This window comes from Hemitrygon akajei, chromosome 18 (assembly GCF_048418815.1).
Source record: "Hemitrygon akajei chromosome 18, sHemAka1.3, whole genome shotgun sequence".
NCBI lineage: Eukaryota > Metazoa > Chordata > Chondrichthyes > Myliobatiformes > Dasyatidae > Hemitrygon > Hemitrygon akajei.
This window is the reverse complement of record NC_133141.1, coordinates 35,410,529-35,438,130: the sequence shown is the minus strand read 5'-3', so window position 1 is coordinate 35,438,130 and position 27,602 is coordinate 35,410,529. Positions and strand designations below refer to the sequence as shown.

The window sequence follows — 27,602 nt, the reverse complement described above, 5'->3', positions numbered from 1 at the left end:
TAGTGTTAATATTTTATTTTAATTTAGCCCTGTTAATGATGGATAAATACATATGGCACAATCTCTATGACACTGAAGGTGATGAAGCCTTGAATTCTAATCCTGCTAAGAACCAGAAACTACAGAAAGTGCGTCAACACAACGTTACATACCTGGAGTACGGTTTTATTCCTTTTCCGTCTGATCAGCAACACCCCATGTTTCTCATTTGTAATACTGTACTGTCTAATGAAGCCATGAAACCGTCAGGATTGCAGGCACACTTCCGTAAAAGACACCCTGAAAAGACTACTTATGTTATTACTCAGTTCCAGAAGATTAAAGAAGCATTTGAAAAATGTTGCACACTCGAGTCATTTGGCAAGAAAGCTAAAAATGACCTTGATAGTGGTCTCATTGCTTCTTATAACATTTCCACAATGATAGCAAAGTGTGGAAAATCACATACAATCAGTGAAAGATTAATAATGCCTGCTGTTCCGGAAGTGCTCTCCACTGTTCTCAAAATGGATACCAATATTTTTAAAAAATCAATTCCTCTGAGTAATAACTCTGTAGCACATTGTATTGACGAAATGAGTGACGACTTTGAGTATCAACTATACACAGAGCTACAAAAATCAAAATTTGGGATACAATTGGATGAGTCAACTGTGCAAAACAACGAGGCATTGCTAATGGCACACGTATGGTTTATCAAAAATGATAAAGTTTATGAAGACATTCTCTTTTGTAAAAAGTTAAAAATAAATATCAATGGAAAATCAATCTACGAGGAGCACGAAATGTATATTGAAGATAGAAGTATTCCGATTAGGAACATGATTGCTTGTGCAACAGATGGAGCACGATATACAACAGGTCACCATGCTGGTTTAGTAGCATTTATGAAAAAAGTAATTCCAAATCTGTTTGCAATCCATAGTGTAATTCACCGTCAACATCTCATGGCCAAAAACTTCAGCCAGCAACTTCTTTCAAGCATGCCTTCTGTAATATCTGCTATCAACACAATTAAAGCTGATCCATTAAATAGCAGAATATTCTGCCAGTTATCCCAAGATAATGAAGAGTTTGAACACTTGCTTTTTCACACTGAAGTGCGTTTGCAATCAAAATGCTGCTGCTTAAAAAGTTTCCTTGATCGTTTTGATACTGTGGTTGAATTTTTGCTCAAAGTTGACAGAACTGCAGGGTGGGAATTTCAATTTAATCCAGGCAAAAAGTGCACTGTCCATTTTTATTGAATGACTCCTGAGCTTAAATGATCCTGTTTTAACTTGATATTCGTGTAATATAAACAGAATTGTGCAATATGAACACAACATCCTTTGTCTTGGGATTGTACAATTTACCTATCGGTTGCCCCACAACCAATAATCTCACTTTAAGGACTCTATCTTGTTATTTCATGCTCTTGTTATTTATTGCTATGTATTTATACTTCCACTTCAGTTTGTCTTCTACACTCTTGCTCTTTCATTGATCCTGTTTAGTTACTGTTCTATGGATTTGCTAAGAATGCCCGCAGGAAAAAGAATCTTATGGTTATATGCGGTGACATGTATGTACGCTAATAATAAATTTTACTTTGAACTTTCTGAGCTTTGCTTCATTTACTATGGTCAGATATGATGCATTAAACCTATTAAAACAATAAATCTTTGGCATCCACAAGATCACAAGACAAAGGAGCAGAAGTAGGCCATTTGGCCCATCGAGTCTGCTCCATCACTCCACCATGAGCTAAACTATTCTCCCATCTAGTTCCAATTTCCAACTTTTTCCCCATATCCCTTGATACCTCGACTAATTAGACGCCTATCAATCTCCTCCTTAAACATCCTCAATGATCGGGCATCCACAGCTGTATGTGGCAATGAATTCCATAAATCCACTACTCTCTAGCTAAAACAAAAATTCTCTTCATCTGTTTTAAATGGGTACCCTCTAATTCTAAGACTGTGGCCTCTTGTCCTGGACTTACCCACCAAGGGAAAACAGCCTTTCCACATCTACTCTGTCCAACCCTTTCAACATTTGAAATGTTTCTATGAGATCCCCTCTCATTCTTCTATACTTTAATGAATACAGTCCAAGAGCCAACAAACACTCCTCATACATTAGCCCCTGCATTCCGGGAGTCATCCTCGTAAATCTTCTCTGAACTCTCTCCAACAACAGTACATCCCTTCTAAGATAGGGGGCCCAAAACTGCATACAGTATTCCAAATGAGGTCTCACCAGTGCCCCATAGAGCCTTATCAACACCTCCTTACTCTTATACACTATTCCTCTTGAAATGTATGCCAACATAGCATTCGCTTTCCTTACTGCCGATCCAACCTGGTGGTTAACCTTTAGGGTATCCTGCACGAGGACCCCCCAAGTCCCTTTGCACTTCCGATTTTTGAATTTTCTCCCCATCTAAATAATAATCTGCCCGATTATTTCTTCTTCCAAATGTACAACCGTACATTTCTCAACATTGTATCTCATCTGCCATTTCTTTGCTCACTCTCCTAAACTGACCAAGTCTCTCTGCAACTTTTCCACTTCTTCAACACTTCCTGCTCCTCCACCTATCTTGGTATCATCCGCAAACTTAGCCACAAAATCATTTAATCCATAATCTAAATCATTGATATACAGTGCAAAAATAAGTGGCCCCAACACCAACCCCTGCAGAACACCACCAATAACCGGCAACCAACCAGAATAGGATCCCTTTATTCCCACCCTTTGCTTTCTGCATATCAGCCAATGCTCCACCCATTCCAATATCTTTCCTGTAATTCCATGGGCTCTCATCTTATTAAGCAGCCTCTTATGCGGCACCTTATTAAAGGCCTTTTCAAAATCCAAATACACAACATCCACAGCCTCTCCCTTGTCAATCTTATTTGAGATTACCTCAAAAAATTCCAATAGGTTGGTGAGGCAGGATCATCTCTCCATGAAACCATGCTGGCTTGGGCCCATCTTGTCATGCACCTCGAGGTATTTCATAACCTCGTCCTTGAGGATCGACTCCAATAACTTTCCAACTACCTATGTCAGACTAATAGGTCTGCAATTTTCTTTTTGCTGCCTCCCTCCTTTCTTAAACAGCGGAACTACATTTGCGACCTTCCAGTCCTCCGGAACCATGCCAGAGTCTATTGATTCCTGGAAGATCATTTCCAATGCCTCCACCTCCTTCAGAACCTGTGGGTGCACCTCATCCGGTCTGGGAGACATCTATCCTTAGTCCATTTAGCTTCCCAAGCACTTTCTCTCTAATAATCTTGACTGTACCTAATTCTATTCCCTGAGACCTCTGGCTATCAGGTATGTTGCTAATGTCTTCCACTGTGAAGACTGATGCAAAATACTCATTTAATTCCTCTGCCATATCTTTGTTACCCATTGTAATTTCTCCAGCATCATTTTCAATCAGTCCTATATCTACCCATGTCACTCTTTTACTCTTCATATATTTAAAAAATCTCTTAGTATCCTTTTTTATGTTAATTGCCAACTTCCTTTCATAATTCATCTTTTCTTTCCTAATGACTTTAGTTTCCTTCTGCAAGTTTTTAAAAGTCATCCAGTTTTCCCACTAATTTTTGCTTCCTTGTATGCCTTCTCTTGTTTTTATTTTAGCCTTAACCTGTCTAGTTAGCCACATTTGTGCCATTTTTCCATTCATGATTTTCTTTTTTCTTGGAATATATTTTTCCTGCACTTTCCTTATTTCTTGTAGGAATTTCATCCAATTCTGCTCTACCGTCCCTCCATCTAGCTTTCTTTTCCAATGAACTTGGGCCAGTTCCTCTCTCATACCACTGTAATTTCCTTTGTTCCACTGAAATATCGATACACCTGATACCAGCTTCTCCTTTTCAAATTTGAAACTGAACTCAATCATATTATGATCACTACTTCCAAGGGGTTCCATTACCTCTAGCTCCCTAATCGCCTCAAGTTCATTACACGGCACCCAATCCAAAACAGCCAATCCCCTGGTGGGCTTATGGACCAGCTGCTCCAAAAAGCCATCCCGTAGGCATTCTACAAACTCCCTCTCCTGAGATCCAATACCTTCCTGATTTTCCCAATCCACTTTCATATTAAAATCCCCAATAATTATCTTGACATTTTCCTTCTGACATGCTTTTTCTATTTCCAGCTGTAACTTGTAGTCCACATCCTGGCTGCTGTTTGGAGGCCTGTATATTTCTGCTATTAGTGTCTTTTTACCCTTGCCATTTCTTAACTCGACCCATAAGGATTCTACCTCTTCTGATCCTATGTCCCTTCTTTCTAGTGATTTGATATTGTTGCTCACCATCAGGGCCACGCCACCCCCATTACCTACCTTCCGATCTTTCCTATACACTGTGTATCCTTGGACACTCAGCTCCCAATCACATCCATCATTTACCCATGACTCAGTGATGGCCACAATGTCATATCTTTTAATGTGTAGCTGTACAACAAGGTCATCCACTTTATTTCTAATGTTGTGTGAATTTCAGTAAAGTACATTTAGATCAGTATATGTTACTGATTTTGCTATATTTCTATCGCACAGGAAATTATCCTGTTTCCTGTCTATTCACCCGCCTGTCCTTGCCATCGTTGCTGCACAGTATCTTTTGACTTATTTCTATCTTCCTCTTCCTCGACCCTCACACCCTGGTTTCCTTCCCCCTGTCAACTTAGTTTAAAACCTCCCTAACAGCTATATTAAACAATCCCGCCAGGATATTAGTACCCTTTGAGTTCAGGTGTAACCCATCATTTTTGTATAAATCATACCTCCCCCAAAATAGGTCCCAATGATCCAAGAATTTGAAGCCCTGCCCCCTGCACCAGTTACTTAGCCACACATTCATCTGCTTAATTCTGCTATTCTTGCCTTCATTAGTGCATGGCTCAGGCAGTAATCCTGAGATTATTACTCTGGAGGTCCGGCTTTTCAATTTTCTTCCTAGCTCCCAGTTATCTTCCTTCAGGACCTCCTCTCTTTTTCTGTCTATGTTATTGGTATACTTCAAACCATTTACAAAATAATCAAAAAAGTTCAGGATACAGCAATGAGAAAGCAGACATTAAGGCATATATGTCAAACTCAAGGCCCGCGGGCCAAATCCGGCCCGCGGTGGAATTATCTTTGGCCCGTGAGATAATATCTAATTACTATTAAAGCTGGCCCCAGTAATCGAAGCGCCTATGGCATATGATATGGCTAATGCTGAGTTTATTCAGGTACCAGGTTTTCAGGGTTTTTAGTGTTTATTCGGCAGTCTTCTTCATAAGAAACGGAATTTGTAAAGTGAAACACTTTGTAGTTATAGCAGAGACTGAGACACATGAGAGCAGGCTGAAAAAACGGAGGCAACGAAAGCTGCGTTTGCACGCGTCCGACTGATCCGGCCCGCATGAGGCTGCATTTTGCTCAATCCGGCCCGTGACCTAAAATGAGTTTGACACCCCTGCATTAAGGAGTCAAACCTAAACCAAGCAAATTTGTTCAGGTCCTTCAGAACTTGTGACGGACAGGAGGTGCCCTTCTCTATAGGCATTCATGAATATGCTGGGTTTTTGACAAGTAAACACTTTAGTAGTCAATCAGAATCAAAGACCAATGAGGAGTCATTTAACACATATAATGGACAATACTGACAACATAAATTAATTTTAAACAAGTAGATTTGATTTTAAATGGACAAAATTATGGTCCAATAAAAATACTTTTGGGGGGAGGGGTAAATTGAGGAAAATATTTGGCTTAGACCCCAGACTAACAGAAAGCAATTGCTTTGATCAGACAAAATCAATTCCCAACCTAGTAATACAGTCCGCCCTCCACAGGGGATTGATTCCGGGGACCCCCCCCCCCCCCCCCCCCGGTGGATACAAAAAAACGTGGATGCTCGGGTCCCTTGTATAAAATGGCGTAGTATTTGCATATAACCTACGTACATCCTCCTGTATACTTTAAATCATCTCTAGATTACTTATAATACCCAATACAATGTAAATGCTGTGTAAATAGTTGTTATACTGTATTGTTTAGGGAATAATGACAAGAAAAAAAGTCCGTACATGTTCAGTACAGACGCAACCATCGTAGCTCTTCTGGGAACACTGATGCCGCCTCGGCATCAGCCGATCCCGATTCTCCTGTGATCCCATGACCTTGAGGCTGTAGCGCTTTACATAGCTAGCCAGCCATCCCTTACTAGCCTTAAACTCCTTCCTCTCGCTCACAACACAAGTAGCGAATGAACGAGACATGAGGTGCTCAACTTTCGGGTTTTCCCGATCCGCGGTTAGTTGAATCCGCGCATGCAGAACCCTCGGATAAGGAGGGCCGACTGTATTCTCAACATGATAAAGGTCTTTAGAAAAGAAAGATTTCTATTTCCTTCCTTGATTAATTTTGCATGGATTGATTTTCAGAAAAACATTTTTACGGTGTTGTGGCAGAGTAAAAATTAAATGTTTAATCAGAGTGTCTTACCGAATTTGAACTTGCTTGTAGTCACAAGGATATTCAGCTTAAGGGGTCTCTTTATGCCATGTTTCGTGAAGCCACCTGTTTGGGTTGTGTAGAAGTTGTAATCAGTATTGATACTTTAAGGTCTGTTGTACAAAATAGAATTTGGTTCCCCAGTGAATAGCAGACAGTGAACTTCCCACATGCATGAGCTGTTTTGCTAGTCTAAATGACCTGATCATAAAATACTTTATAATTATAACATTCCAATCTGGGTTATCACAATCTAGATATCATCGCTGGATTTGTAGAGGCTTGGGTGCATGTTCAAAAAAAGGCAGCTGAAAAACTAATTCAAAGTGTAATCATTCCATTATTTGATTATTTGTTACTGCGGAAACTGGTCATCACCAATCATTGATGTGAACTTGCAGTTACAAAGGCAATAACTGAATCTTTAACAGCAGCTGGTTAATTAATTGTTTACAATTTTCCATTGGGAATGCAATATGTAAAATATTTAAAGTAATTTCAAAGATTTTACTCGTCAGAATCTCACTAGTTACAAAACCATAACTGAACCGAACTGTTTGGAGGGCCATACAAAATACCACAAAACATCAACAGTGCTTCCCAATTATAAAATAAACAACCTCCACAAAAACAATGCTGCATTCCGGTCAGATTTTTTTAAAAGCCTTTGACCTTCACCGAGTACATTAAATGAAGAATCCCTTAAACCCAATGTGTTCGCTTGAAGTAGGTTGAGTGAAAACTGATCAAACATTTAAATGAAATGGTTTCTGGGGCATTGCTCCAGTTGGGGCTTCTTGACAGGCATTGCGACGACCACGAGCAGTAGTCTTTCGCCAAAGGGATTCAGTATTCCGATAAATGATGTTCTCTTGCCACCCCACCCCCCGGCTTTACAACTCAAATGCAGGATAAAGTTAGTTGGTGGTGTTGGGCAGCGGTCACTCTGTGCAACCACACTGTTCGGCTTCCTCCCTCCATAGCCCTCCCCAATGATAGCCAGCCCCCAAACCCATGCCGCGGAGTCGGGCTGGGGGTGCCGGGGAAGCAGATGCACGGAGACGGTCCGAGGCCAGGCGCTAACAAAGGCCGAAGCCCGCGCTCAGACATCCTGCCTTGTCCGCCGGCGGAGTCTAGCCGCGGCCCCTCCTCCTTGTACTGCCGAATCAAGGCCTCACTCCCCACTCACCAGCTGCTCAACATCAATTGCAGCCTTTAATCACCCGTAGCAACTGCCGCCACCGAGCGCTACCAGTTTGTTTTAACAGAGAGCGCCGGCAGGAGCGGCTCCGCTCTGCTGTTACAGAGCGCCGGCGGTACGCTGGTGCCGCCCTACCGACCGGGAGGTCTCTCCATGCGCGATCTCCAGAATCAGGCAGACCTCACAACAGGCTCGATTTGAGTCGACTGTTTATTACTTAGAGCCCTGCATTTATTCTGAGCTCGCACGGTCTGGGACACAGGGTTCGTTCTGAGAGTGCACTGCCAGTGACCTTACCACAGGGTGGTTTTCACACTAGGTTCGGTATGGGGACTGAAATCGGTAGCGTCAAAGGTTCACCATCCTGAGGTGAAGATATTTCTCCCCATCTCACTCAATGACTAACTTATATTAGTCTCTACCGCCAGTACTAGATCCCAAGGGAAACATTCTCCCAGCATCTACTTCACTCAAGTGCTTTAAGAATTTAACATGTCTACTCACCTCAGGTTCTGTGGAAGAGAGCCTTCCTCTTCCCAATCCTTATGTAACAGACCTACCATGACAGGAACTGGTTTGTTCAATCTTTAACTGTACTCTCTCTACAGTAAGTATACCCTTTGTTAGATATAGAGACTACATTGTACTCAACACTCCAAGATTTATATAATTGTATCGCAAGATTGGCTGGTAAAGTCTCATTTACTCAAATCAGGTGTTTCCTTGCTGACTGCCAGCATTTCATACAAGGGGTGCTGGTATCATCCTTTTCATTAGGAGATTCATTACTCTTCTGTATATTTAAATGTGTTTTTGTTGCTCCCGCCCCACTGTTGGGACCACTGGTAGCTCAAAGCTCTCATTTACTTCTCCCACTACTGTCGGAAGAAACAAAAGCCTGAAAGCAGGTATCACCAGGCTAAAGGAGAGTTTCTATCATAGAAACATAGAAAATAGGTGCAGGAGTAGGCCATTCGGCCCTTTGAGCCTGCACCACCATTTAGTATGATCATGGCTGATCATCCAACTCAGAACCCTGTACCTGCTTTCTCTCCATACCCCCTGATCCCTTTAGCCACAAGGGCCATATCTAACTTCCTCTTAAATATAGCCAATGAACCGGCCTCAACTGTTTCCTGTGGCACAGAATTCCACAGATACACCACTCTCTGTGTGAAGAAGTTTTTCCTCATCTTGGTCCTAAAAGGCTTCCCCTTTATCCTTAAACTGTGACCCCTCGTTCTGGACTTCCCCAACATCGGAAACAATCTTCCTGCATCTAGCCTGTCCAATCCCTTTAGAATTTTATACGTTTCAATAAGATCCCCCCTCAATCTTCTAAATTCCAGTGAGTATAAGCCTAGTCGATCCAGTCTTTCTTCATATGAAAGTCCTGCCATCCCAGGAATCAATCTGGTGAACCTTCTTTGTACTCCCTCTATGGCAAGAATGTCTTTCTTCAGATTAGGGGACCAAAACTACACACAATACTCTAGGTGCGGTCTCATCAAGGTCTTGTACAACTGCAGTAGAACCTCCCTGCTCCTGTACTCAAATCCTTTTGCTATGAATGCCAACATACCATTTGCCTTTTTCACCGCCTGCTGTACCTGCATGCCCGCCTTCAATGACTGGTGTACAATGACACCCAGGTCTTGTTGCACCTCCCCTTTTCCTAATCGGCCACCGTTCAGATAATAATCTGTTTTCCTGTTCTTGCAACCAAAGTGGATAACCTATATCTATCCACATTAAATTGCATCTGCCATGAATTTGCCCACTCACCTAACCTATCCAAGTCACCCTGCATCCTCTTAGCATCCTCCTCACAGCTAACACCGCCGCCCAGCTTCGTGTCATCAGCAATCTTGGAGATGCTGCATTTAATTCCCTCGTCTAAATCATTAATATATATTGTAAACAACTGGGGTCCCAGCACTGAGCCTTGCAGTACCCCACTAGTCACTGCCTGCCATTCTGAAAAGGTCTTGTTTACTCCCACTCTTTGCTTCCTGTCTGCCAACCAATTCACTATCCACATCAATACCATACCCCCAATACCGTGTGCTTTAAGTTTGCACACTAATCTCCTGTGTGGGACCTTGTCAAAAGCCTTTTGAAAATCTAAATATACCACATCCACTGGCTCTCCCCTATCCACTCTACTAGTTACATCTTCAAAAAATTCTATAAGAATCGTCAGACATGATTTTCCTTTCACAAATCCATGCTGACTTTGTCCGATGATTTCACCTCTTTCCAAATGTGTTGTTATCACATCTTTGATAACCGACTCTAGCATTTTCCCCACCACCGATGTCAGACTAACCGGTCTATAATTCCCCGGTTTCTCTCTCCCTCCTTTTTTAAAAAGTGGGGTTACATTAGCCACTGCTATCAAACTCTTGAACTGTCCCTTTAATATGATAAGATGGACACTTGACTTCACAATCTACAATTTCTTGTTCCTCTCTGTACCTGCCGTTTCTTTAGCATTTAAAAGTTTTTATGAGACTGAGTTGCTAGCTCAATACTCAACCCAATACAGATGGAAACCGGCCAGATTCAAACCTGAGACCACCTGCCTTGAAGTCCACTGCTGATGCCACTACACAACCAGCTAGTTAACCTCATTACGATCTTGCACTTTATTGCCTTCCTATGCTGCACTTTCTCTGTAACACTTTCTTTCCTGCATTCTGTCTTTGTTTTACTTTGTTCTACTTCAATGCACTGTTGTCATGAATTGATCTGTATGGTCTGTATGCAAGACAGGTTTTTAACTGAAATGGGTCAATAATAAACCTATTTATCAATTTACCAACTTCACTACTTCAATGCACTAACGTGGTGAAATGGTTTGTAAGATTAACATGCTAAACAAATTTTTTTCACTGTACCTCAGTACATATGACGATAATAATTGTGAAGACTGATACAATCCACCTATGTTTACTTCTTATTTGTAACCTTGCTCCATATCCTCCAGTTCACATCTTTTCCTTGTTCTTCCCCAATTTTTTTCATCACTCTTGTTTTTTAAAAATTATTCTATACTTTGCCTTTTCTTCTTCCACTCATTTCTAATTCCTTTAAAAAATGAACTGCTGGAGGAACTGGGTCAGACAGGATCTGCGGGGGAAACAGACAGTTCATTCAGTTGAGTTGTCTATTTCTCTCCACAGATGCTGCGTGACATGCTGAGCACCTCTTGTTGCCTGTTCTTTGCTCCGGATTGTGTCATCTCCATCTTCTGTCTCTCATTCTTTCAACTTTGTTTCTGAAGTTCTAAGTGGACTTTACTTTTTAACCAGCCTGCAAAATGTGGTCCTAGAGAAGATAACAGTAAATGACTTGCATGAGGAGGTGGAAGGGCCAATGAGTTGAAGGTTTGTGAATGGTGTAGAAGGTTATCATAGGTTACAACAGGACATCATGAGGATGCAGAGGTGGGTTGAGAAGTGGCAGATTGAGTTCAATGCAGAGAAGTGTGAAGCGATTCATTTTTGAAAGTTGAATTTGAAGGCAGAATACAAGGTCAAGGGCAGGATTCTTAGGAGTGTAGCAGAACAGAACAATCTTAGTGTCCAGTCCATAGACTCCTCAAAATGCTGTGCAAGTTGATAGGGTGGTTAAGAAGGCATATGGTGTATTGCCCATTAGTCACGGGGTTGAGTTCAAGAGCTGTGAGGTAATGTTGCAGTTCAGTAAAGCTCTGGTTAAACCAAAAGTAGTCTAATTAGTCTAAAATTAGGCTAAAAGAGGGCATATCATATAGCAAAAATTAGTGGTAAATTAGATGATGGGGAAGCTTTTAAAAACCAACAGAAGGCAACTAAAAAAGCAATAAAGAGAGAAAAGATGATGATAGCTTTATTTATACAGCACATTTCATACATTAAGATGCAGGCTCAAAGTACTTCACATAAATTGTAAAAATAAGTCAATATAGTCACAAAAGATGAAATTGAAAGTCAACTAGCCAATAATATAAAAGAGGATACAAAAAGTTATTTCAAATATATAAAATGTAAAAGAGAGGGGAGAGTGGATATCAGACTGCTGCAAAATAATGCTGGAGAGGTAGTAATGAGGGGACAAAGAAATGGTGAATGAATTTAATCAGTACTTTTTGTCAGTTTTCATCGTGGAACAAACCAGCAGAATGCCAGAAATTTGAGAGTGTGCGGGGGCAGAAGGGAGTGTAGTTGCTATTACTCAGGAGAAGGTGCTTGAGAAGCTGAAAGGTCTGAAGGTAGACAAGTCACCTGGATCAGATGGATTACACCCCAGGGTCTTGAAAGAGTGATTGGGGAGGCATTAGTAGTGATCTTTCAAGGATCACTAGATTTTGGAATGGTTCCTGAGAACTGGAAAATTCCATTCCACTCCACTCTTTAAGAAGGGAGGGAGGTAGAAGAAAGGAAATTACTAGCCAGTTAGCCTGATGTCAGTGGTTGGGAAGATGTTGGGAGTCCATTATCGAGGATGTGTTTTTGGAGTACTTGGAGACACATGATAAAATAGGCTGAAGTCAGCACCATTTTCTTAAGGGGAAATCTTGTCTGATGAATCTGTTGGAATTCTTTGAGGAAATAACAGGCAGGATCAACAAAGAGTGTGGATGTTGCTTACTTGGATTTTTAGAAAGCCTTTGACAAGGTGCCACATGAGACAACTAAAGAGCCCGTGGTATTACAGGAAAGATACTATTATGGACAGAAGATTGGCTGACTGGCAGGAGGCAAGGAGTGGGAATTCGTTTTCTTCTTAAGCCCATCATCCCTACTGGGGAAAAGGCTGCTGACAGCAGCTCACCAGAGTCTCTGTTCTGGGCCAGTCTTTCAGGTTATCCCAAGGTGTAACCCATCTCCTTGGTGTCAAATCCGTCCTCTCCCAGGAATGATGTCTTTGGAGCTTCTGTTGGCATCTCTGTAGCTCAGTTTTTTATGGGATTGGATTGCTAGCCCCATGCCTAGCCCTCCTCCTTTCACATCCAGGCTTGGGACCGTCCATGGCGGAGTTAAAAAGTGGGAGTAAATGGGGCCTTTTCTGGTTGGCTGCCAGTGACTAGTAGTGTTCCATGGAGGTCGGTGTTGGGGCCATTCCTTTTCACGTAATAGGGCAATGATTTGGATGATGGAATTGATAGCTTTGTGGCCAAGTTTGTGAATGATACGAAGTTAGTTGTGGGGCAAGTAGTGTTGAGGAAACAGGAAGTCTTCAGGAGGACTTAGACAGATTAGGAGAATGTGTAAGAAGTGGCAGATGGAATACAGTATAGGGAAGTGTATGGTCATGCACTTTGGTAGAAGGAATAAAGGCATAGACTATTTTCTAAATGGGGGGAGAATTCAGAAATCAGAGGTACAAGGGACTTGGGAGTCCTCATGCAAGAGGTGAACTTTGAGGTTGAGTCAATGGTAATGAAAGGAAATGCAATGTTAGCAATCATTTCGAGTTGACTAGAATATAAAAATAAGGATGTAATGCTGAGGCTTTATAAGGCCTTTGTAAACCTGCATTTAGAGTATTAAGAGCAGTTTTGGGCTCCTTATCTAAGAAAGCATATGCTGGTTTTGGAGAGAGTCCAGAGAAAGCTCACGAGAATGATCCTGGGAATGAAATGGTTAACATATGAGGAACATATGAGGAGCATTTGATGGCTCTGGGCCTGTACCCTCTGGAGTTCAGAAGAATGAGAGGGGTTCTCACTGAAACCTATCGAATACTGAGAAATGAACAACTGTGATGCAAAGCGCAGACAAAAATGTCTGAACCAACTGACTGAAGGACCCTGAAAAGTGAATACTGTAACCGGGGGAATGTTCAGAGAGAAAGCCAAGTGAATAACCTTGAAGGGGACAGTGAGATAATGTCTTTCAGAACATAACAGCTTTCAGCTGAAATAAAAGCAGAAAATGTTGGGAACACTCAGCAGATCAGGTTGTGTGCCTGTAGGAAGCAACAAAGTTAATGTTTCAGTTGAGAGACCATTTGTCAGAACAGGGAAAGAGAGAAAACAAGTTAGCTTTAGTTGCAGAGAGGGTGGAGGGGGGGATAGCTAAAACTCCTATTGATGGACTGCTGGTGGCAATAGAAAGAGAGGAGAGAGGGAGAACAAAGGAAGATGGCACTGGAGAGGGCCCATAGGTGGTTTGCGAGAGTGATCCCAGAAATGAAAGATTTAACGAATGAACAGCATTTGATGGCTCTGGGCCTGTACTCCCTGGACTTTAGCAGTATGAAGGGGGTTTCATTAAAGCCTATTGAATATTGAAAGGCCCATATAGAGTGGACGCGGAGAGCATGTTTTGTATGCCGGGGGAGTCTAAGAAAAGAGGGCACAAACTCAGAATACAAGGATGCTCAGAATACAGAGATGAAAAGGAACTTCTTTAGCCAGATTGTGGTGAATCTTTGGAATTCATCGCCACAGACAGCTGTGGAGGCCAAATCATTGGGTACATCTAAAGCAGAAGTTGATAGGTTCTTGATTAATAAGGGCGTCACAGTTTATGGGGAGAAGGCAGGAGAATGAGGTTGAGAGGGATAATAATTCAGCCATGATGGAATGGCGGAGCAGACTTGACGGGACAAATAGCCTAATTCTGCTTCTATGTCTCATGAACCACATATGGAATATTGTGTTCAGTTCTGGTTGCCTTATTGTAGGAAGGATGTAGAAGCTTTCTTTGGAGATGGTGCAGAGGAGATTTGCCAGGATGCTGCCTGGATTAGGGAACATTTTATGAGGAAAGGTTGAGTGAGTTAGTGCCTTTCTCTTTGGGGTGAAGGATGATGAAAGGTGACTTGATAGATAGAATGGATAGCTAGTGCCTTTTTCCCAAGGTACCAATGGTTAATACAAAAGAGCATAAGTTTATGATGTTTGGAAGAAAGTATAGGGGGGGTGTCAGAAGTAGGTTTTTTACTCAGGGAGTGGTAAATGCATGGAATGCACTGTCAGAAGTGGTGGTAGAGGCAGATGCATTAGGGACATTTAAAAGACTCTTGGATAGGTTCACAGATGAAAGAAAAATGGAGGGCTATGTAGGAGGGATAAGTTAGACTGATCTTGGGGTAGGTTAAAATGTCATCACAACATTGTGAGATGAAGGAAAACTATGCTATACTGTTCTATTTTCTACAAAGGTGATAAATCATCAGCTCCTGTTAACCTGCATCCTAGGATTTGAAGGAAGTGTGTATGGAGATACAGGAAGCATTGGTGCCATCTCCCAAAGTTCCATAGATTCTCGAACAATTCCCATAGATTGAAAGATAATAAATATCACCCTATTATCTAAGAAAGTGTGGAGAGAGAAAGTAGAAGGTCTGACATCACTAGTTGGGAAAATATTGGAATCTACTAATAAGTAATAACAAGGCACATAGCGAATAATAATTAGACTGGGTGGAATCAAATTGAACTTTTTAAAGGGAAATCATGTTTGCCAAAGTTGTTCATTGTTTTCTAGCAGAATAGATAAGGATAAACTGTTTAATTAGGTATTTTGACTTTCATTAGGATTATGGTAAGGCACCACACAAAAGGCTGCAAAACAAAATTAGAGTGCATAGTTTTGGCACAATAAATGTGTCACTTTTAGGGTTAAGAAGCTGCGACAAATGTGGTGCTGTAGGGACTGATGCCGGGGTCCCACTGCTCACAGTCTATATCAATGATTTAGATCAAGTGTAAAATTCATATCTGTTATGATGCAAAGCTGGGTGACAATGTGGGCTCTAGGAGGATGCAGAAAAGTTTTAGGGGAAATGGACAGGAAAAGGCAAGAACATATGGCAGGTAAAACCAGGAAAATAATGACATTACTCACTTCAAAACAGAAAAATAGAAAGATAGGGTATTTTTTTTAAACAATGAAGAATGAAAAATTGTAGGTGTTCAGAGGGATGTCAGTGTCCCTATACACAAGGCACTGAAAGCTAACATGCAGATTCAGCAAGCAAGCAGGAAAGCAAATAGTATGCTGGTCTTTATTACAAGAGGCATCTTACTCCAATTATATACAGCTCTTATGAGATGGCAACTGAAATATTATGTGCAGGTCTGGTCTCCTTATCAATGGAAGGACATAGTTGCAACAGAAGGAATGCAGCAAAGGTTCACTGGATTGATTCCTGGGATGGCAGTTTGTCATATAAGGAGGCATTAAACACACTGTGCTGTACCCTCTGTAATTCAGAACAATTAGAGGTGATCTTATTGTAACTTGCAACACTGAACAATTGTTGGGGTAGATTGGGGTAGACTCATCAATATACTTAGCAATAGAACTGCTCTACAACAGATGCCATAGCATCTGTCATGTACCTAACCCTGACACACCTAGGAAGCAAAGACACTTACTGTATGTCAGAATACTGTTTCTGGATTTCAGTTTGGCATTCAAAATTATTGTCCGACAGACCTTGATGAACAAACTTCTACTCCTCAGTCTAAATACACCACTGTGCAACTGGGTGATGGATTTCTTAAACAACAGACCTCAGATAGTCAAGATGCACAGCCGCTCCTCCCTCCCCCAGGGCTGTGTGCTGAACCCATTGCAGTACACTCTGCTCACACATGAATGCATGGCCAAACACCTGAGAAATCACACTGTCAAGTTCACCATTGACATGACAGTGGTGGGGCTCATCACCAACAATGAGACGGCCTACAGAGAGGAGGTGGAAGAGCTCGAGGCCTTGATGCCAGGCAAATAACCTCTTCCTCAATGTCAACAAGACAAACAAGATGGTTATCGACTTCAAAACTCACACCACTCACACACCCCTCTCTTTACATGGAAACTGCAAGCAGTTTCAAACTCCTGGGAATGTACACATCTTGCACAACCTTTCATGGTCCCAGAACACATTCTACACAATCAGGAGAACTTTCCAAAGACTGCACTTTCTGAGGAAGCTAAAGGGAGCTGGACATCTATACAAAAGTTATTCTCCAGATGTGCAGTAGAGAGCATCCTAACAAGCTGCATCACTGTGTGGTATGGAAACTGCACTGCTACAGATAAGAAGGCTCTATAATGGGTAGTCAAAACTGCCCAATGCATCACTAGCACCAGCCTACCCCCATCAAGGATATATTTACAGAAAGGTGCTGGAAAAGGGTCAATAACATCAAGACGGATTCCACACACCCTGCTCATGTACTGTTTGTTCCACTCCAATCAGGGAGGAGGCTACGTTTCATCCACACCAGGATCACCAGACTCAAAAACAATTACTTTTCCCAAAGTAGTAAGGCTGATCAACATGTCCACTCACTAACCCACCCCTCCACACCCCCAACCACCATTTCTTTATCATTTCCTGTCAGAGTCACCTGATGTACTGACACTCCTGTGCCTAGCATCACTTTATGGACAGACAATCAATCTATGTATATAGACTATCTTACGTGTTTATATTTATTGTGTTTTTTGGTGCTGCATCAGATCCAGAGTAACAATTATTTTGTTCTCCTTTACACTTCTGTACTGGAAATAACATTAAACAATCTTGAATATTTCCCCTGGTTGGGTGTCTAGAACCAGGAGACATGCTCCCAGAATAAAGCCTGACCATTCAAGTGAGAAATTTATTCACCCAAAAGTTGTAGGGTTAGAGCAAGTAAGTGGCACTGAAATAAAGAATGGTACAAGGGACCAAATGACCTCCTCCTGCTCTTTTTTTCCCCTTACATTCTTAAATCATTGCATTTCACTGTTTCATCAGTCAATCTTGCCACTTTGCTCTCTTTTTAAAAATCATCGTACCTATCTCTCTGAAAGCCAGGCACTTTAAGCTTCCAAACTTGCTTCTCCTTGAGTTAAACTCGAATTCCAATCATCTGCCAAAGCGTGTCTTCAGAGGCAAAAGAGGTTAAAGACACAAAGCCAACTACTTGGATCAATTTAACAATGACAAAAATCACAAGTAATCTGTTAATAGGATCAACAGTAATTAGTAACCTCAAACATAGCAATATCTGTTCCAACAGAGTAAAATTCACACCATAAATCCAGCTTCAGTTTTCAAAATCTATTAATACAACTGGCTTGTGGTCATGCACACAGATGTGATTAAAGTCTCAGCTAGCATTTTGTAAGCAAAAAACTATGATTTCCAATAGGCATAGCCAGTTGCTGCCAATCAGTGCTAGCAACTACAGTGACCATGGGAAATTCAACATGCAATGTAGACACTTTAAACCACATTTTACATTGCCATTTACATTGTAAATACATGCTGATATTCATGTATTTATTCACATTTTACTCCATATCCAATCTTCTAATTTTATTTTTATTTATTTCTTTATTCTGTGTAATTGTTGAATGTTGTTATCTTTTGTTGTTGCACATAGCATCCAACACACCACAGCAAACTGATTTAAATGTATATGGTGGATAAAGTTGACCCTTGATGCTAATCTACAAATTGAAACCCATCTCTGATCACACATCAATCATGGAATTTTACTAGAAAGCTAATATGATTATGTTTTTAACTAAGAAGCTAAAAAGTAATGTTGCAGGTCCATAAAACCCTGGACAGTCCACTCTTGGAATATTGTGTTCAGTTTTGGTCGCCTCAGTATAGGAAGGATGTGGAAGCTTTAGAGTGGGTGCGGATGAGATTTACCAAGATGTTATCTGGATTGGAGAACATGTCTTATGAGGATAGGTTGAGTGAGCTAGGTTTTTATCTTTGGAATGAAGGAGAAGGAGAGGTGACTTGGTTAAAGTGCATAAGATGATAAGTGGCATATATAGAGTGGACAGCCAGAGACTTTATCCCTGGGTGAAAATGGCCAATACCAGAGGACATCCATTTAATGTGATTAGTGAAAAGTTTGGGAGGGGCTGGGATGTTAGAGGTAGTTTGTTTTTTACAGAGAGTGGTGGATACCTAGAACACACTGCCAGGGGTGGTGGCAGAGGCTGATACAATAGGGAGACTTAAGAGATTCTTACATAGGCACATGGATGTAAGGAAAAAAATGAGGAGTTTAGGCTGTGTAGGAGGGAAAGGTAAGATTAATTGTGAAGTAGATCAGCACTATATAGTGGGCCAAATGGCCTGTACTGTGCTGTATTGCTCTTCTGTATGTTCTATGTTCTGATAACACAGGGTTCCATAACACGCAACTTTTTTGGAACTACAATTCCAATTTCATACACTACAATTATAAAGTGCATGATTTTTCTTAATACCAATTTTTGGGGGTAAAATGATGGTTCTCTAGTTGCAAAGGTAGTGGGCATTTGTATTTTATTCAGATAAAATGCCATGCAGATGCCAGGCACTCGAACGGGCTTTGAGAAGTTACCTACATGTCCTGTTGCCCGTTAAAGTATTATATTCTTGTTCACTTTGCATTCTTTGGCATTATATATTAGTTGGGTCTATTGGGGGCTCCATCATATTTTTGTTGTTTTTCTCTCATCTGCCTATGATTCATCATTTTCACCTCCTGCGGACAGTCACAATGGGAGCACCAGTATTCAAATCAGGCTTCTGAATATTATGGTGGAGTGGGGGTGAGTTCTTTATGGATAACATACAAGCCTGTGGAGAAGTTTTTATCAAGACTATTAATACCCTAGGTCCCTCTCTTCACCGTAAGACATAGGAGCAGAATTGGGCTATCAAGTTTACTCTGCCATGGCTGATTTATTTTCCCTCTCAAATCCATTCTCCTGACTTCTCCCCATAACCTTTGACCTCCTTACTAGAAAGAACCTATAAACCTCTGTTTTAAATACACACAACGATTTGGCCTCCACAGCCATCTGTGACAATGAATCCACAGATTCACCACCCTTTGGCTAAAGAAATTCCTCCCTATCTTTGTTCTAAAGGGATACCCTTCCATTTTGAAGCTGTGCCCTCTGGTCCTAGAATCCTCCACTATAGGAAACATCCTCTCTACGTCCATTCTCTTTAGGCCTTTCAATGTTCAGTAAGCTTCAATGAGATTCCCCTCCCTCCCATTCTTCTAAACTTCAGTGAGTACAGGCCCAGAGCCACCAAACGTTCCTCATGCATTACCCCTTTCATTCCCGGGATCATTTTTATAAATTTCTGGACCCTCTCCAATGCCAGCACATCCTTTCTTAGATATGGGGGCACAAAACTGCTCACAATACTCCAAATGTGTCTTATAAAATACTAACCTGTAGATGTTGTGAGACCACTTATCTTAGCAAGGTTGGCTGTGTCACAGTTCCACCATCTGCTGCTGGGCTGACCACCATGCAGGCACAGCTCTTGTTATGTAGGTGTTGTACTATCCAGTCCTTCCACATGCAATTCAGGTCTATGTACTGCCCTGGGCAGCCTGAAGGACGTGCCTGTATTGCTATTATACTTCAAGTAGATAATATTTTCATGATTTTCCTGGTTGAAAGTAGGTCTCTGGGGACAGGATAACAAGCTGCGCAGCTTCCTTTATTTTACTGCCAGTTGCAGCATCCATTTGGGAGCAGCATTCCTCACATTAACAACAGGGTACCGCTTCCTGGAAAGGATTTGTACATTCTTAATAGTCACAGAATTATGAAGTAGGTTGTTCTGGAGGTGAACCCAATGCCACGAGTAAGTGACAGTTCTCAGAGACGTCAGGTTTAGAAGAATGAAACATTAGTTGATTGATGGAACACTGCGAAGAGTCTTGGGGCCGTTGCATTCCTGTTGTCCTCAGAGATCTGAGACTCCACTTGCTGTTCAGCACTTGAAAGCAAGGAAACGCCCTTTACCGCATGGGTTTCCTCCCATGTTTCTTAGATGTAGAGGTTAGTAAGTCGTGGGTATGCTATCTTAGTGCCAAAGCATGGCGAATCTTGCGGGCTGTCTTGAGCACATGCTTAGACTGCTTTGGTAGTTGATGCAAATGACATATTTCACTGTAGGTTTCAATTTTTTTGATATACATGTGATAAATAAAGCTAATATAATCTAATATTATGTATGTCCAACATTGATGCAATCAAATTGCCTCCACACTATTGGATATTACTTCTATTACATTTTCACTTATCTTATTTTCCACATGTTACACAGTAGTATAAAAATGTTTCCAGTAAACCCAGTGCATTCAAAGGGAGCAGGAAACATAAAAGCGTGTTGGACTTGCTCTAGCCACAAACCCACTCCCATTGCTGGTATGCTGGACCCTAATTCTTCCTCTGGGTGCATACCCCACTTGCACTGTGAACCCCCAGTTCACATTCTGGACAACCGAGTCAGCGAAACACTAGACCGTCAGTTGTTCCAAGCAATCAAGAGACCAGATTATTGGAGTTTTATCCTATGCTTGGCTCAAAATGATGCCCTGCACTCCCCACCCCAAGAGTTCTCAGCAGGTGATATGCTTTAAGGGTCCCAGGACAACACAAGTGAAAGTGTATAGCAGGTACAGGCAGCAAGGAGCAAATGGGGTACTTGAGCAGTGGAAGAAATGTAAGAAAATAGTTTAGAGGGAAATCAGGAGGGCTAAAAGAAGCCATGAGGTTGCTCTGGTAAACAAGGTTAAGGAGAATCCCAAGGGTTTCTGCAGATATATTACGAGCAAAAGGACAACAAGGGACAAAATTATTCCTCTTGTAGATCAGTGTGGTCATCAATGCATGGAAAGAGACTGGGAAGATCTTCACCTGTTTCTGTGATGTAGCGCTCTGTGAGTCTAAGAGAGAACACTTACATTTGTCTTTAAAACAAAAAAATGCTATAAATACTTGGAAGTCAGGCAACATCTGTGTAAGCAATTGACATTAATTATTTCTCTCTCTGGAGATGCTGCCTGACCTGCTGAGATTTTCCATTTTTTTTCTGTTATTATTTCTGATTTCCAGTAGCTATACTTTTTTGATTTTCACATATGCACCTCCCTCCTAGTACTGGCTATTCTTGCCCCAAAAGCACTGCAGGTGCTAATGACTCTGATCCATGCAGCCAGCACTGGTACCTTCAGTGAGACCAACTCTTCAAGCCTCAACATCCTCTGCAGCAGAGGCTCCAACCAGCCAATGAAGGGAAGAGTGTCTGCTGTTTCAGTGTGGAAACTGAGTCACCTTTCTGACCCTATCACAAGGTTCTCTCCAATGGAAAGGCTGTAGCCCTTTCAGAATTGCATTTTCGCTGAATCTGCTAACTCCATTTGATTGTACTACAGTCCAAGTTCTCTACTCCAAGTTGTACCCCTGTCTGAGATAATTTGTTGAAATTTATCTATAATATTTCACTGGACCTTCTCTCATGCACTTCAAGAGCTTTTGCAATTGGCCAAGCTCAATCTTATTATTCCTGTAGTGGAAAATCAAGGCTTTCTCCTTAAGCATCTCTACATCCATAAACAAATATTGCTGGACTGTGCGTGTGCCTGGCATCATATAATGATACTTCATCTCATTTACAACTGGCATATACTATATGTATTAGCACAAATTGAGTTGCCATTTCAGTGCCTTCTTGTGTATTAGTTGTTTATGCCCAAATGCAGGTCCCAGCCTTCTGAAAGTCACTCGCAAGCATGGTTAGGAATTATTTTAATGGAACTCAGACTGCATATGGATACAAGGTAGAACTGATGCTCCTTTTGCACGTGTCTGTCTACAAAAATATTTCACATTTTCAATTAATTTTTTGTGCATTGGGGAAGAGGAAAGAGAAACAATCATTGTTCCCTGCAGAAAAGAATTCTAAACTACCACTCAATGTACAAGGGCACACATTCATCATGAGGGAGGGTGGGAAGAACCAATGAGAGTAAAAGCGGTTATGCGGTGAGCTATAGCAATTCGGAAGGATGATGGAGGTAAATTCAATCATTACTTTAATAAATGATTGGATAAATCTTGGATGAGAAAAATATTGCCAGGCTACAGAGGACAGTGGTGAGCTGTTTTGAACAGTCTGGTTCTACACTGTGGCATTGTGTGGAAAAGACAGCAACAATTTAACTATCCGTAGAGGTTAGTGACTGAATGAAACAAAATTGTTCAACCAAACTGTGCGAGCAAAATGAACCGGTCATTGCAAGAGGGCAGAGATGGAATTGTATGTGTGATGGGCTCTGTCAAACTTATACCAAGCACAGGACATGGGGACCCCAGTCTGTGAAAGCAGAGAATAGTTCTGTAGACTGGTGCCATTTCAAGAATAAGGAAAGCACAGCAGTCTGTGCAGAGTATGCGTGTCCTCTTTGTGACTGTGTGAGTTTGGACCAGCTGCTCCCGTTTCATCCCATATCCCAAAGGCTCAGCCAGCTCCATCATAGACGCAAGCCTCTCCATCATCAAGGACATTTTCTAAAGGCAGTGCGTCAATGTTGGCACCCATCTCAAACACCCTCACCATCCTGGACGTGCCGCCTTCTTGTTACCAATGGGGAGGAGGTAAACTGAAGCCCCACACTGAACGATTCAGAAACCGCTTTTCCTCCTCCACAATCAGATTTCAGAATGGTCCATGAACACTCCCTCACTACTCATCTTTCGTACTATTTATTTATTTATTTATTTATTTGTTTTAACTTACAGTAATATTTTATGTCTTGTACTGCTGTCACAAAACAACAAATTTCACGATCTATCTCAGTGATAATAAACATAATTCTGAAAAAGGTGTCCAGGGTTGGTGGGTTAATTGGCCACTGCATATTGTCCTTAATATGCAGGCGAGTGGTAGAATCTTGTGGGAGTTGAGAATAAAATACTTTTGGGTTGGATTAATGTAACCGGGGGCTTGATGGTCAGCACTGACTTTGGGAGCCAAGGGGTCTGTTGAAGTGATGTATGACTCTAAAAATGATTGAAGGCAGGAAAATGTTATGTCAATAACTACAAATAATGAAAAATGCAACATATCTTCTCATTAAAGTCCACATGGGAAGCTGGGGAAAGAAACAGTTCCATTCTAATTGAGGCATGGCAGTTGAACGGCAGTTCATTACAGCTGTCCATAGCATTTCTGCAGAGCAGTGATTCCAACAAAGACTAAAAAACAACAGCAGTTCTCCACCATCTCAAAAACAACAATCACTTGTTAGCAAGGACACCTTCAGAAAATGCCACAGGATATTTAAGGTTCACCTAGCTAAGATACACAAGACTCCGTGTTAATACTTCGTTTTAAAAATGAACAACTGTGATGCAAAGCACAGACACAAATGTCTGAACCAACTGGCTGAAGGACCCTGAAAAGTGAATACTGTAACCGGGGGAATGTTCAGAGAGAAAACCAAGTGAATAACCTTGAAGGGGACAGTGAGATAATGTCTTTCAGAACATAATAGCTTTGAGCTGAAATAAAAGCAGAAAATGCTGGGAACACTCAGCAGATCAGGTTGTGTGCCTGTAGGAAGCAACAAAGTTAATGTTTCAGTTGAGAGACCATTTGTCAGAACAGGGAAAGAGAGAAAACAAGTTAGCTTTAGTTGCAGAGAGGGTGGAGGGGGGGGGGGGGATAGCTAAAACTCCTATTGATGGATTGCTGGTGGCAATAGAAAGAGAGGAGAGAGGGAGAACAAAGGAAGATGGCACTGGAGAGGGCCCATAGGTGGTTTGCGAGAGTGATCCCAGAAATGAAAGGTTTAACGAATGAACAGCATTTGATGGCTCTGGGCCTGTACTCCCTGGACTTTAGCAGTATGAAGGGGGGTTCATTGAAACCTATTGAATACTAAAAGGCCTAGATAGAGTGAATGTTGGGGAGAGGGCAAAAGAACACAGCCTCAGAATAGGACAGAGATGAGGAAGAATATCTTTAGATTGAACGTGGTGAATCTGTAGAGGCTAAGTCATTGTGTATAGTTAAAGTGGAGGTTGATAGATTCTTGATTAGTAATGGCATCAAAGGTTATGGAAATAAGGCAGGAGAATGGGGTTGAGAGGGATAATAAACCAGTCATAATTGAATGGTGGAGAAGGCTCAATGAGCCGAATAGCCTAATTCTGCTCCCATGTTTTATTTTCTATGATAAAAAGTTATGAAATAAAGGTAGTTAAAGAGCAAGAGTTCAACTTCCCAGCATTTGTAGCTTTTCTTTTAATTTTTTGTTTAGCGTTTGACCAGCCTTATTGTATAACAGTGGAATCAAATCAAATCCTCACACTACCCAACCACCATCCACTATACTGGGATAAACCAGGGATCAAGTAAAGTTGTAGTTTGTATATGCAGTTGATTTCTTAAACCAAAGAGTCAACTTGGGCTTAAGAATTCAATTAGCAATGTAATCAGTGTACGAGTTTGATAATACATATTTTATGGTAATGGAGGTCAAGTCACCTCATTTCACTGATAATGTTCTGCCTTGCTCATTAGATTGAATACAGAAGTGCTTAATGGTTGAACCTTGGCAGTGAGCTGGACCTAACAAAAGGGGTTGATGGTGACTACACTGTTGGGAGTTCATGCCCATAATATATTCTCGTGGAGAAAGCCAGTAAAACAATTATTCAATGCTAGTTGGTTTCAAAGTAAATCTGAGATCTCAAGGATAAAAACATTCCATGAACTGTACACATTCTATGCTTTTAGCGCTCACCCCTCAACACTGATCATCAGATGGGGGTAATTTCCCATTGAAAAGTATCCAAATACTGGGCAGAATAAATACAGTAAATATAAAGCCAGTGACTCTCTTTAAGGGTCTGCAGACCTAGGTCACAGTTTAGTGGATGTCAGCAAGAGAGATGTGCTGGGAGTGTGTGCAAAATTATTGAGCAGGCGACTGCGCTTGAGTCTTCTCTGCCAGAATAAAGTTGTAAACCAAATGGTTTGATACTCAATGATAGTAACACAATAGCGCAGGCAGAAGTTTAAAACGGCCCTGTTTGCAAGTGATCTGGAAAAGGCTCAGCTGAGGAAATGAAAGGTTTGGGTTTCCAGTTAAGCACTGAACCAGGTCAGACTGCAGTTCAACAGATTTTGATGCGATTCTGTAACCAACCAGCCCAGAGCAAAAAAGAAGAATGAGAGACACTCCCCTCCCCCAGTGAATAATTTTATACAAATACAGAAATACAACTTAAACTTTTGAAATTAAATTCACTTCAATGGAATTGTATCACAATTCACAAGGGAAATCACAATTTAAGGAACAGTTTACAGACTCTGTATACAATTATTTATGTAAAAACAAGTAAAATGGAAACTAGCTATAAGCATTATATATCCAGTAACAAAGTCAAATGGATATAAAAGTGGCCAATACACAGAAAAAATGTTCACAAGAAGCATTTACATTCTAAGCGTTGAAATTATTGAAACACCTTGCAAAGTTTTTTTTGTAAAAGTTCCAGAAATAGAAGCTCTTAATGAATTGTTCATTTCAATGTTGCAAAGTCTGTTTGTGCCTACAACTGAAGACAGAAATATTCAAAGATGCAAACTTGGTAAATGCTGAAAAAGGTGACAATTTTACTTTCTAAGAAAACACGTGGTGAACTACCCTGACTGAGGAACAATCTGATCCAGGGTGATTAACTGATAAAAGGATCATTCAAAAGGAAGCTTTCTTCTGTGAAATCCAGAACAAGGAGCATAAACTTACAGTTGGATATTATCCAACAAGGAGTGAAATTGGGAATTTTTTTTCCACACAAAGGGTGGCGAAAATCTGGACTTCTCTCCTGCAAAATGTTTTAATTGGTGGGGTTAACTGAACTTTTCAAATCTGAGATTTTGATAGATGTTTAAAATAAAACTGTGTGGCCACATAGTCAAGTCAATGGAACGGAAATACAAATTGTCTGTGTTCTGACTAAATCGTGGGACAGGCTTGAAAGGCTGAATGGCCTTCCGTACTTAGCATTCCCTGTTCCTGTGGATGAGTGAGCCATAAACATTTTTAAATATTTGAGGACAGTGGAGAACCTGTCAATTCTTTGTTACTGGAGTAGAAGAAGACCACAGTTTTTGATTATCAAACATTGCTGTAGAGCCTGCAATTTATGATGGGCTTTAATGGTTCAGTGTCTCAAACAGACTATATATTAGAATTACATTCTTAGACTGTGTTAACTGAGGCAAATCTCATATTATGGGGACATACAGGGTGCATTCATCAACATAACCTGGCAGATCAAATACACAAAATTACTTTGCCACTTATTGAGATTTCAATTTGAAAAACCAGTTCACTTTGTACTAAGTGTCATTGGTTTCCAATTAAATATCCTTGGGTACATGTACAGATCCCAGCGACTCCAAAGTCTCGTCAGCAGGCACTGAAGTTTGTTCAAGCAGGAAACGGAAGGCCAAGGAGCCATGGAGATGGCTGAGTCATGTCTGAGGCACAGGGATCTGGTGGGGACAGTGGTGGCTGGAAAGGCCAAGCTGGGCAACTTCCCTTCTACCCGCTTCAACAGGGCCCAGGGCAGGAACAGATGCAAACTTGTCCAGGAAGAAGTTTGAGAAGCTCCCAAGGAAGTGCGGACCACCAGGATGGTAGGAATGGGGCAGCAGGGAGCTTGGACAAGGTGGGAGAGTGTGCTGAAGTGGAAGATCTCCTGGTCCAACATCTGGCAGGCAGAATTCCAGTGCATCAAGTTCATGATCCAGGCTGTGTATGACGTCCTACCTAGTTCAGTGAACCTTTTTGCCTGGAGCAAAAGTAAGGTACAATCATGTCCTCTCTGCCCTGGTAGAGGGACCCTGAAATACTTTCTTAGCAGCTGCCCAAAAGCCTTGGGAGTAGGATGCTACTGCTGGCACCATGACCAGGTGTTGAAGGCAGTGGCAGAGAGTATCTCCTTGGCCATTATCAATAGTAGGCACCCCCACCAACCCAGAAAGCCCATAGCTTTTGTCAAATCTGAAGACCTACCATAGCCTCATCCCAGATCACCAGCAGGCTTGCTC

General features: G+C 41.4%; 2 protein-coding genes across 5 annotated transcripts in view; one reads left to right on the top strand and one right to left on the bottom strand.

Moving 5' to 3' along the window:
* Window positions 1-21,454, bottom strand: part of zbtb39 (zinc finger and BTB domain containing 39) — a 30,677-nt gene extending 9,223 nt beyond the window's left edge. Inside the window, exons 1-5 of one of the 4 annotated variants that reach the window (XM_073071383.1) lie at window positions 19,913-21,454; window positions 17,510-17,597; window positions 8,226-8,277; window positions 6,512-6,586; window positions 153-279 (exon numbers count right to left, since the gene is read on the bottom strand). The gene's annotated coding sequence lies outside the window, so the exon portion shown is untranslated. Of the gene's footprint in view, window positions 1-152; window positions 280-6,511; window positions 6,587-7,709; window positions 8,198-8,225; window positions 8,278-17,509; window positions 17,598-19,912 lie in introns of those variants that run through there. The other 3 variants (XM_073071382.1, XM_073071381.1, XM_073071384.1) reach the window with 3 other exon arrangements.
* LOC140741650 (protein FAM200C-like) lies at window positions 39-7,922 on the top strand. Its single transcript, XM_073071934.1, has 2 exons — window positions 39-804; window positions 7,750-7,922. The coding sequence occupies exons 1-2, from the start codon at window positions 39-41 to the stop codon at window positions 7,920-7,922; spliced, it is 939 nt and encodes a 312-aa protein (XP_072928035.1).
* Window positions 21,455-27,602: the final 6,148 nt, after the last annotated feature.

Excerpts from the sequence above, each read along its gene's own strand:
- LOC140741650 (XM_073071934.1), top strand. The coding sequence starts at position 39 with ATGGATAAATACATATGGCACAATCTCTATGACACTGAAGGTGATGAA. Across the intron at positions 805-7,749 it reads AATGTATATTGAAGATAGAA|CAACTGCCGCCACCGAGCGC; the intron begins GTATTCCGATTA and ends AATCACCCGTAG.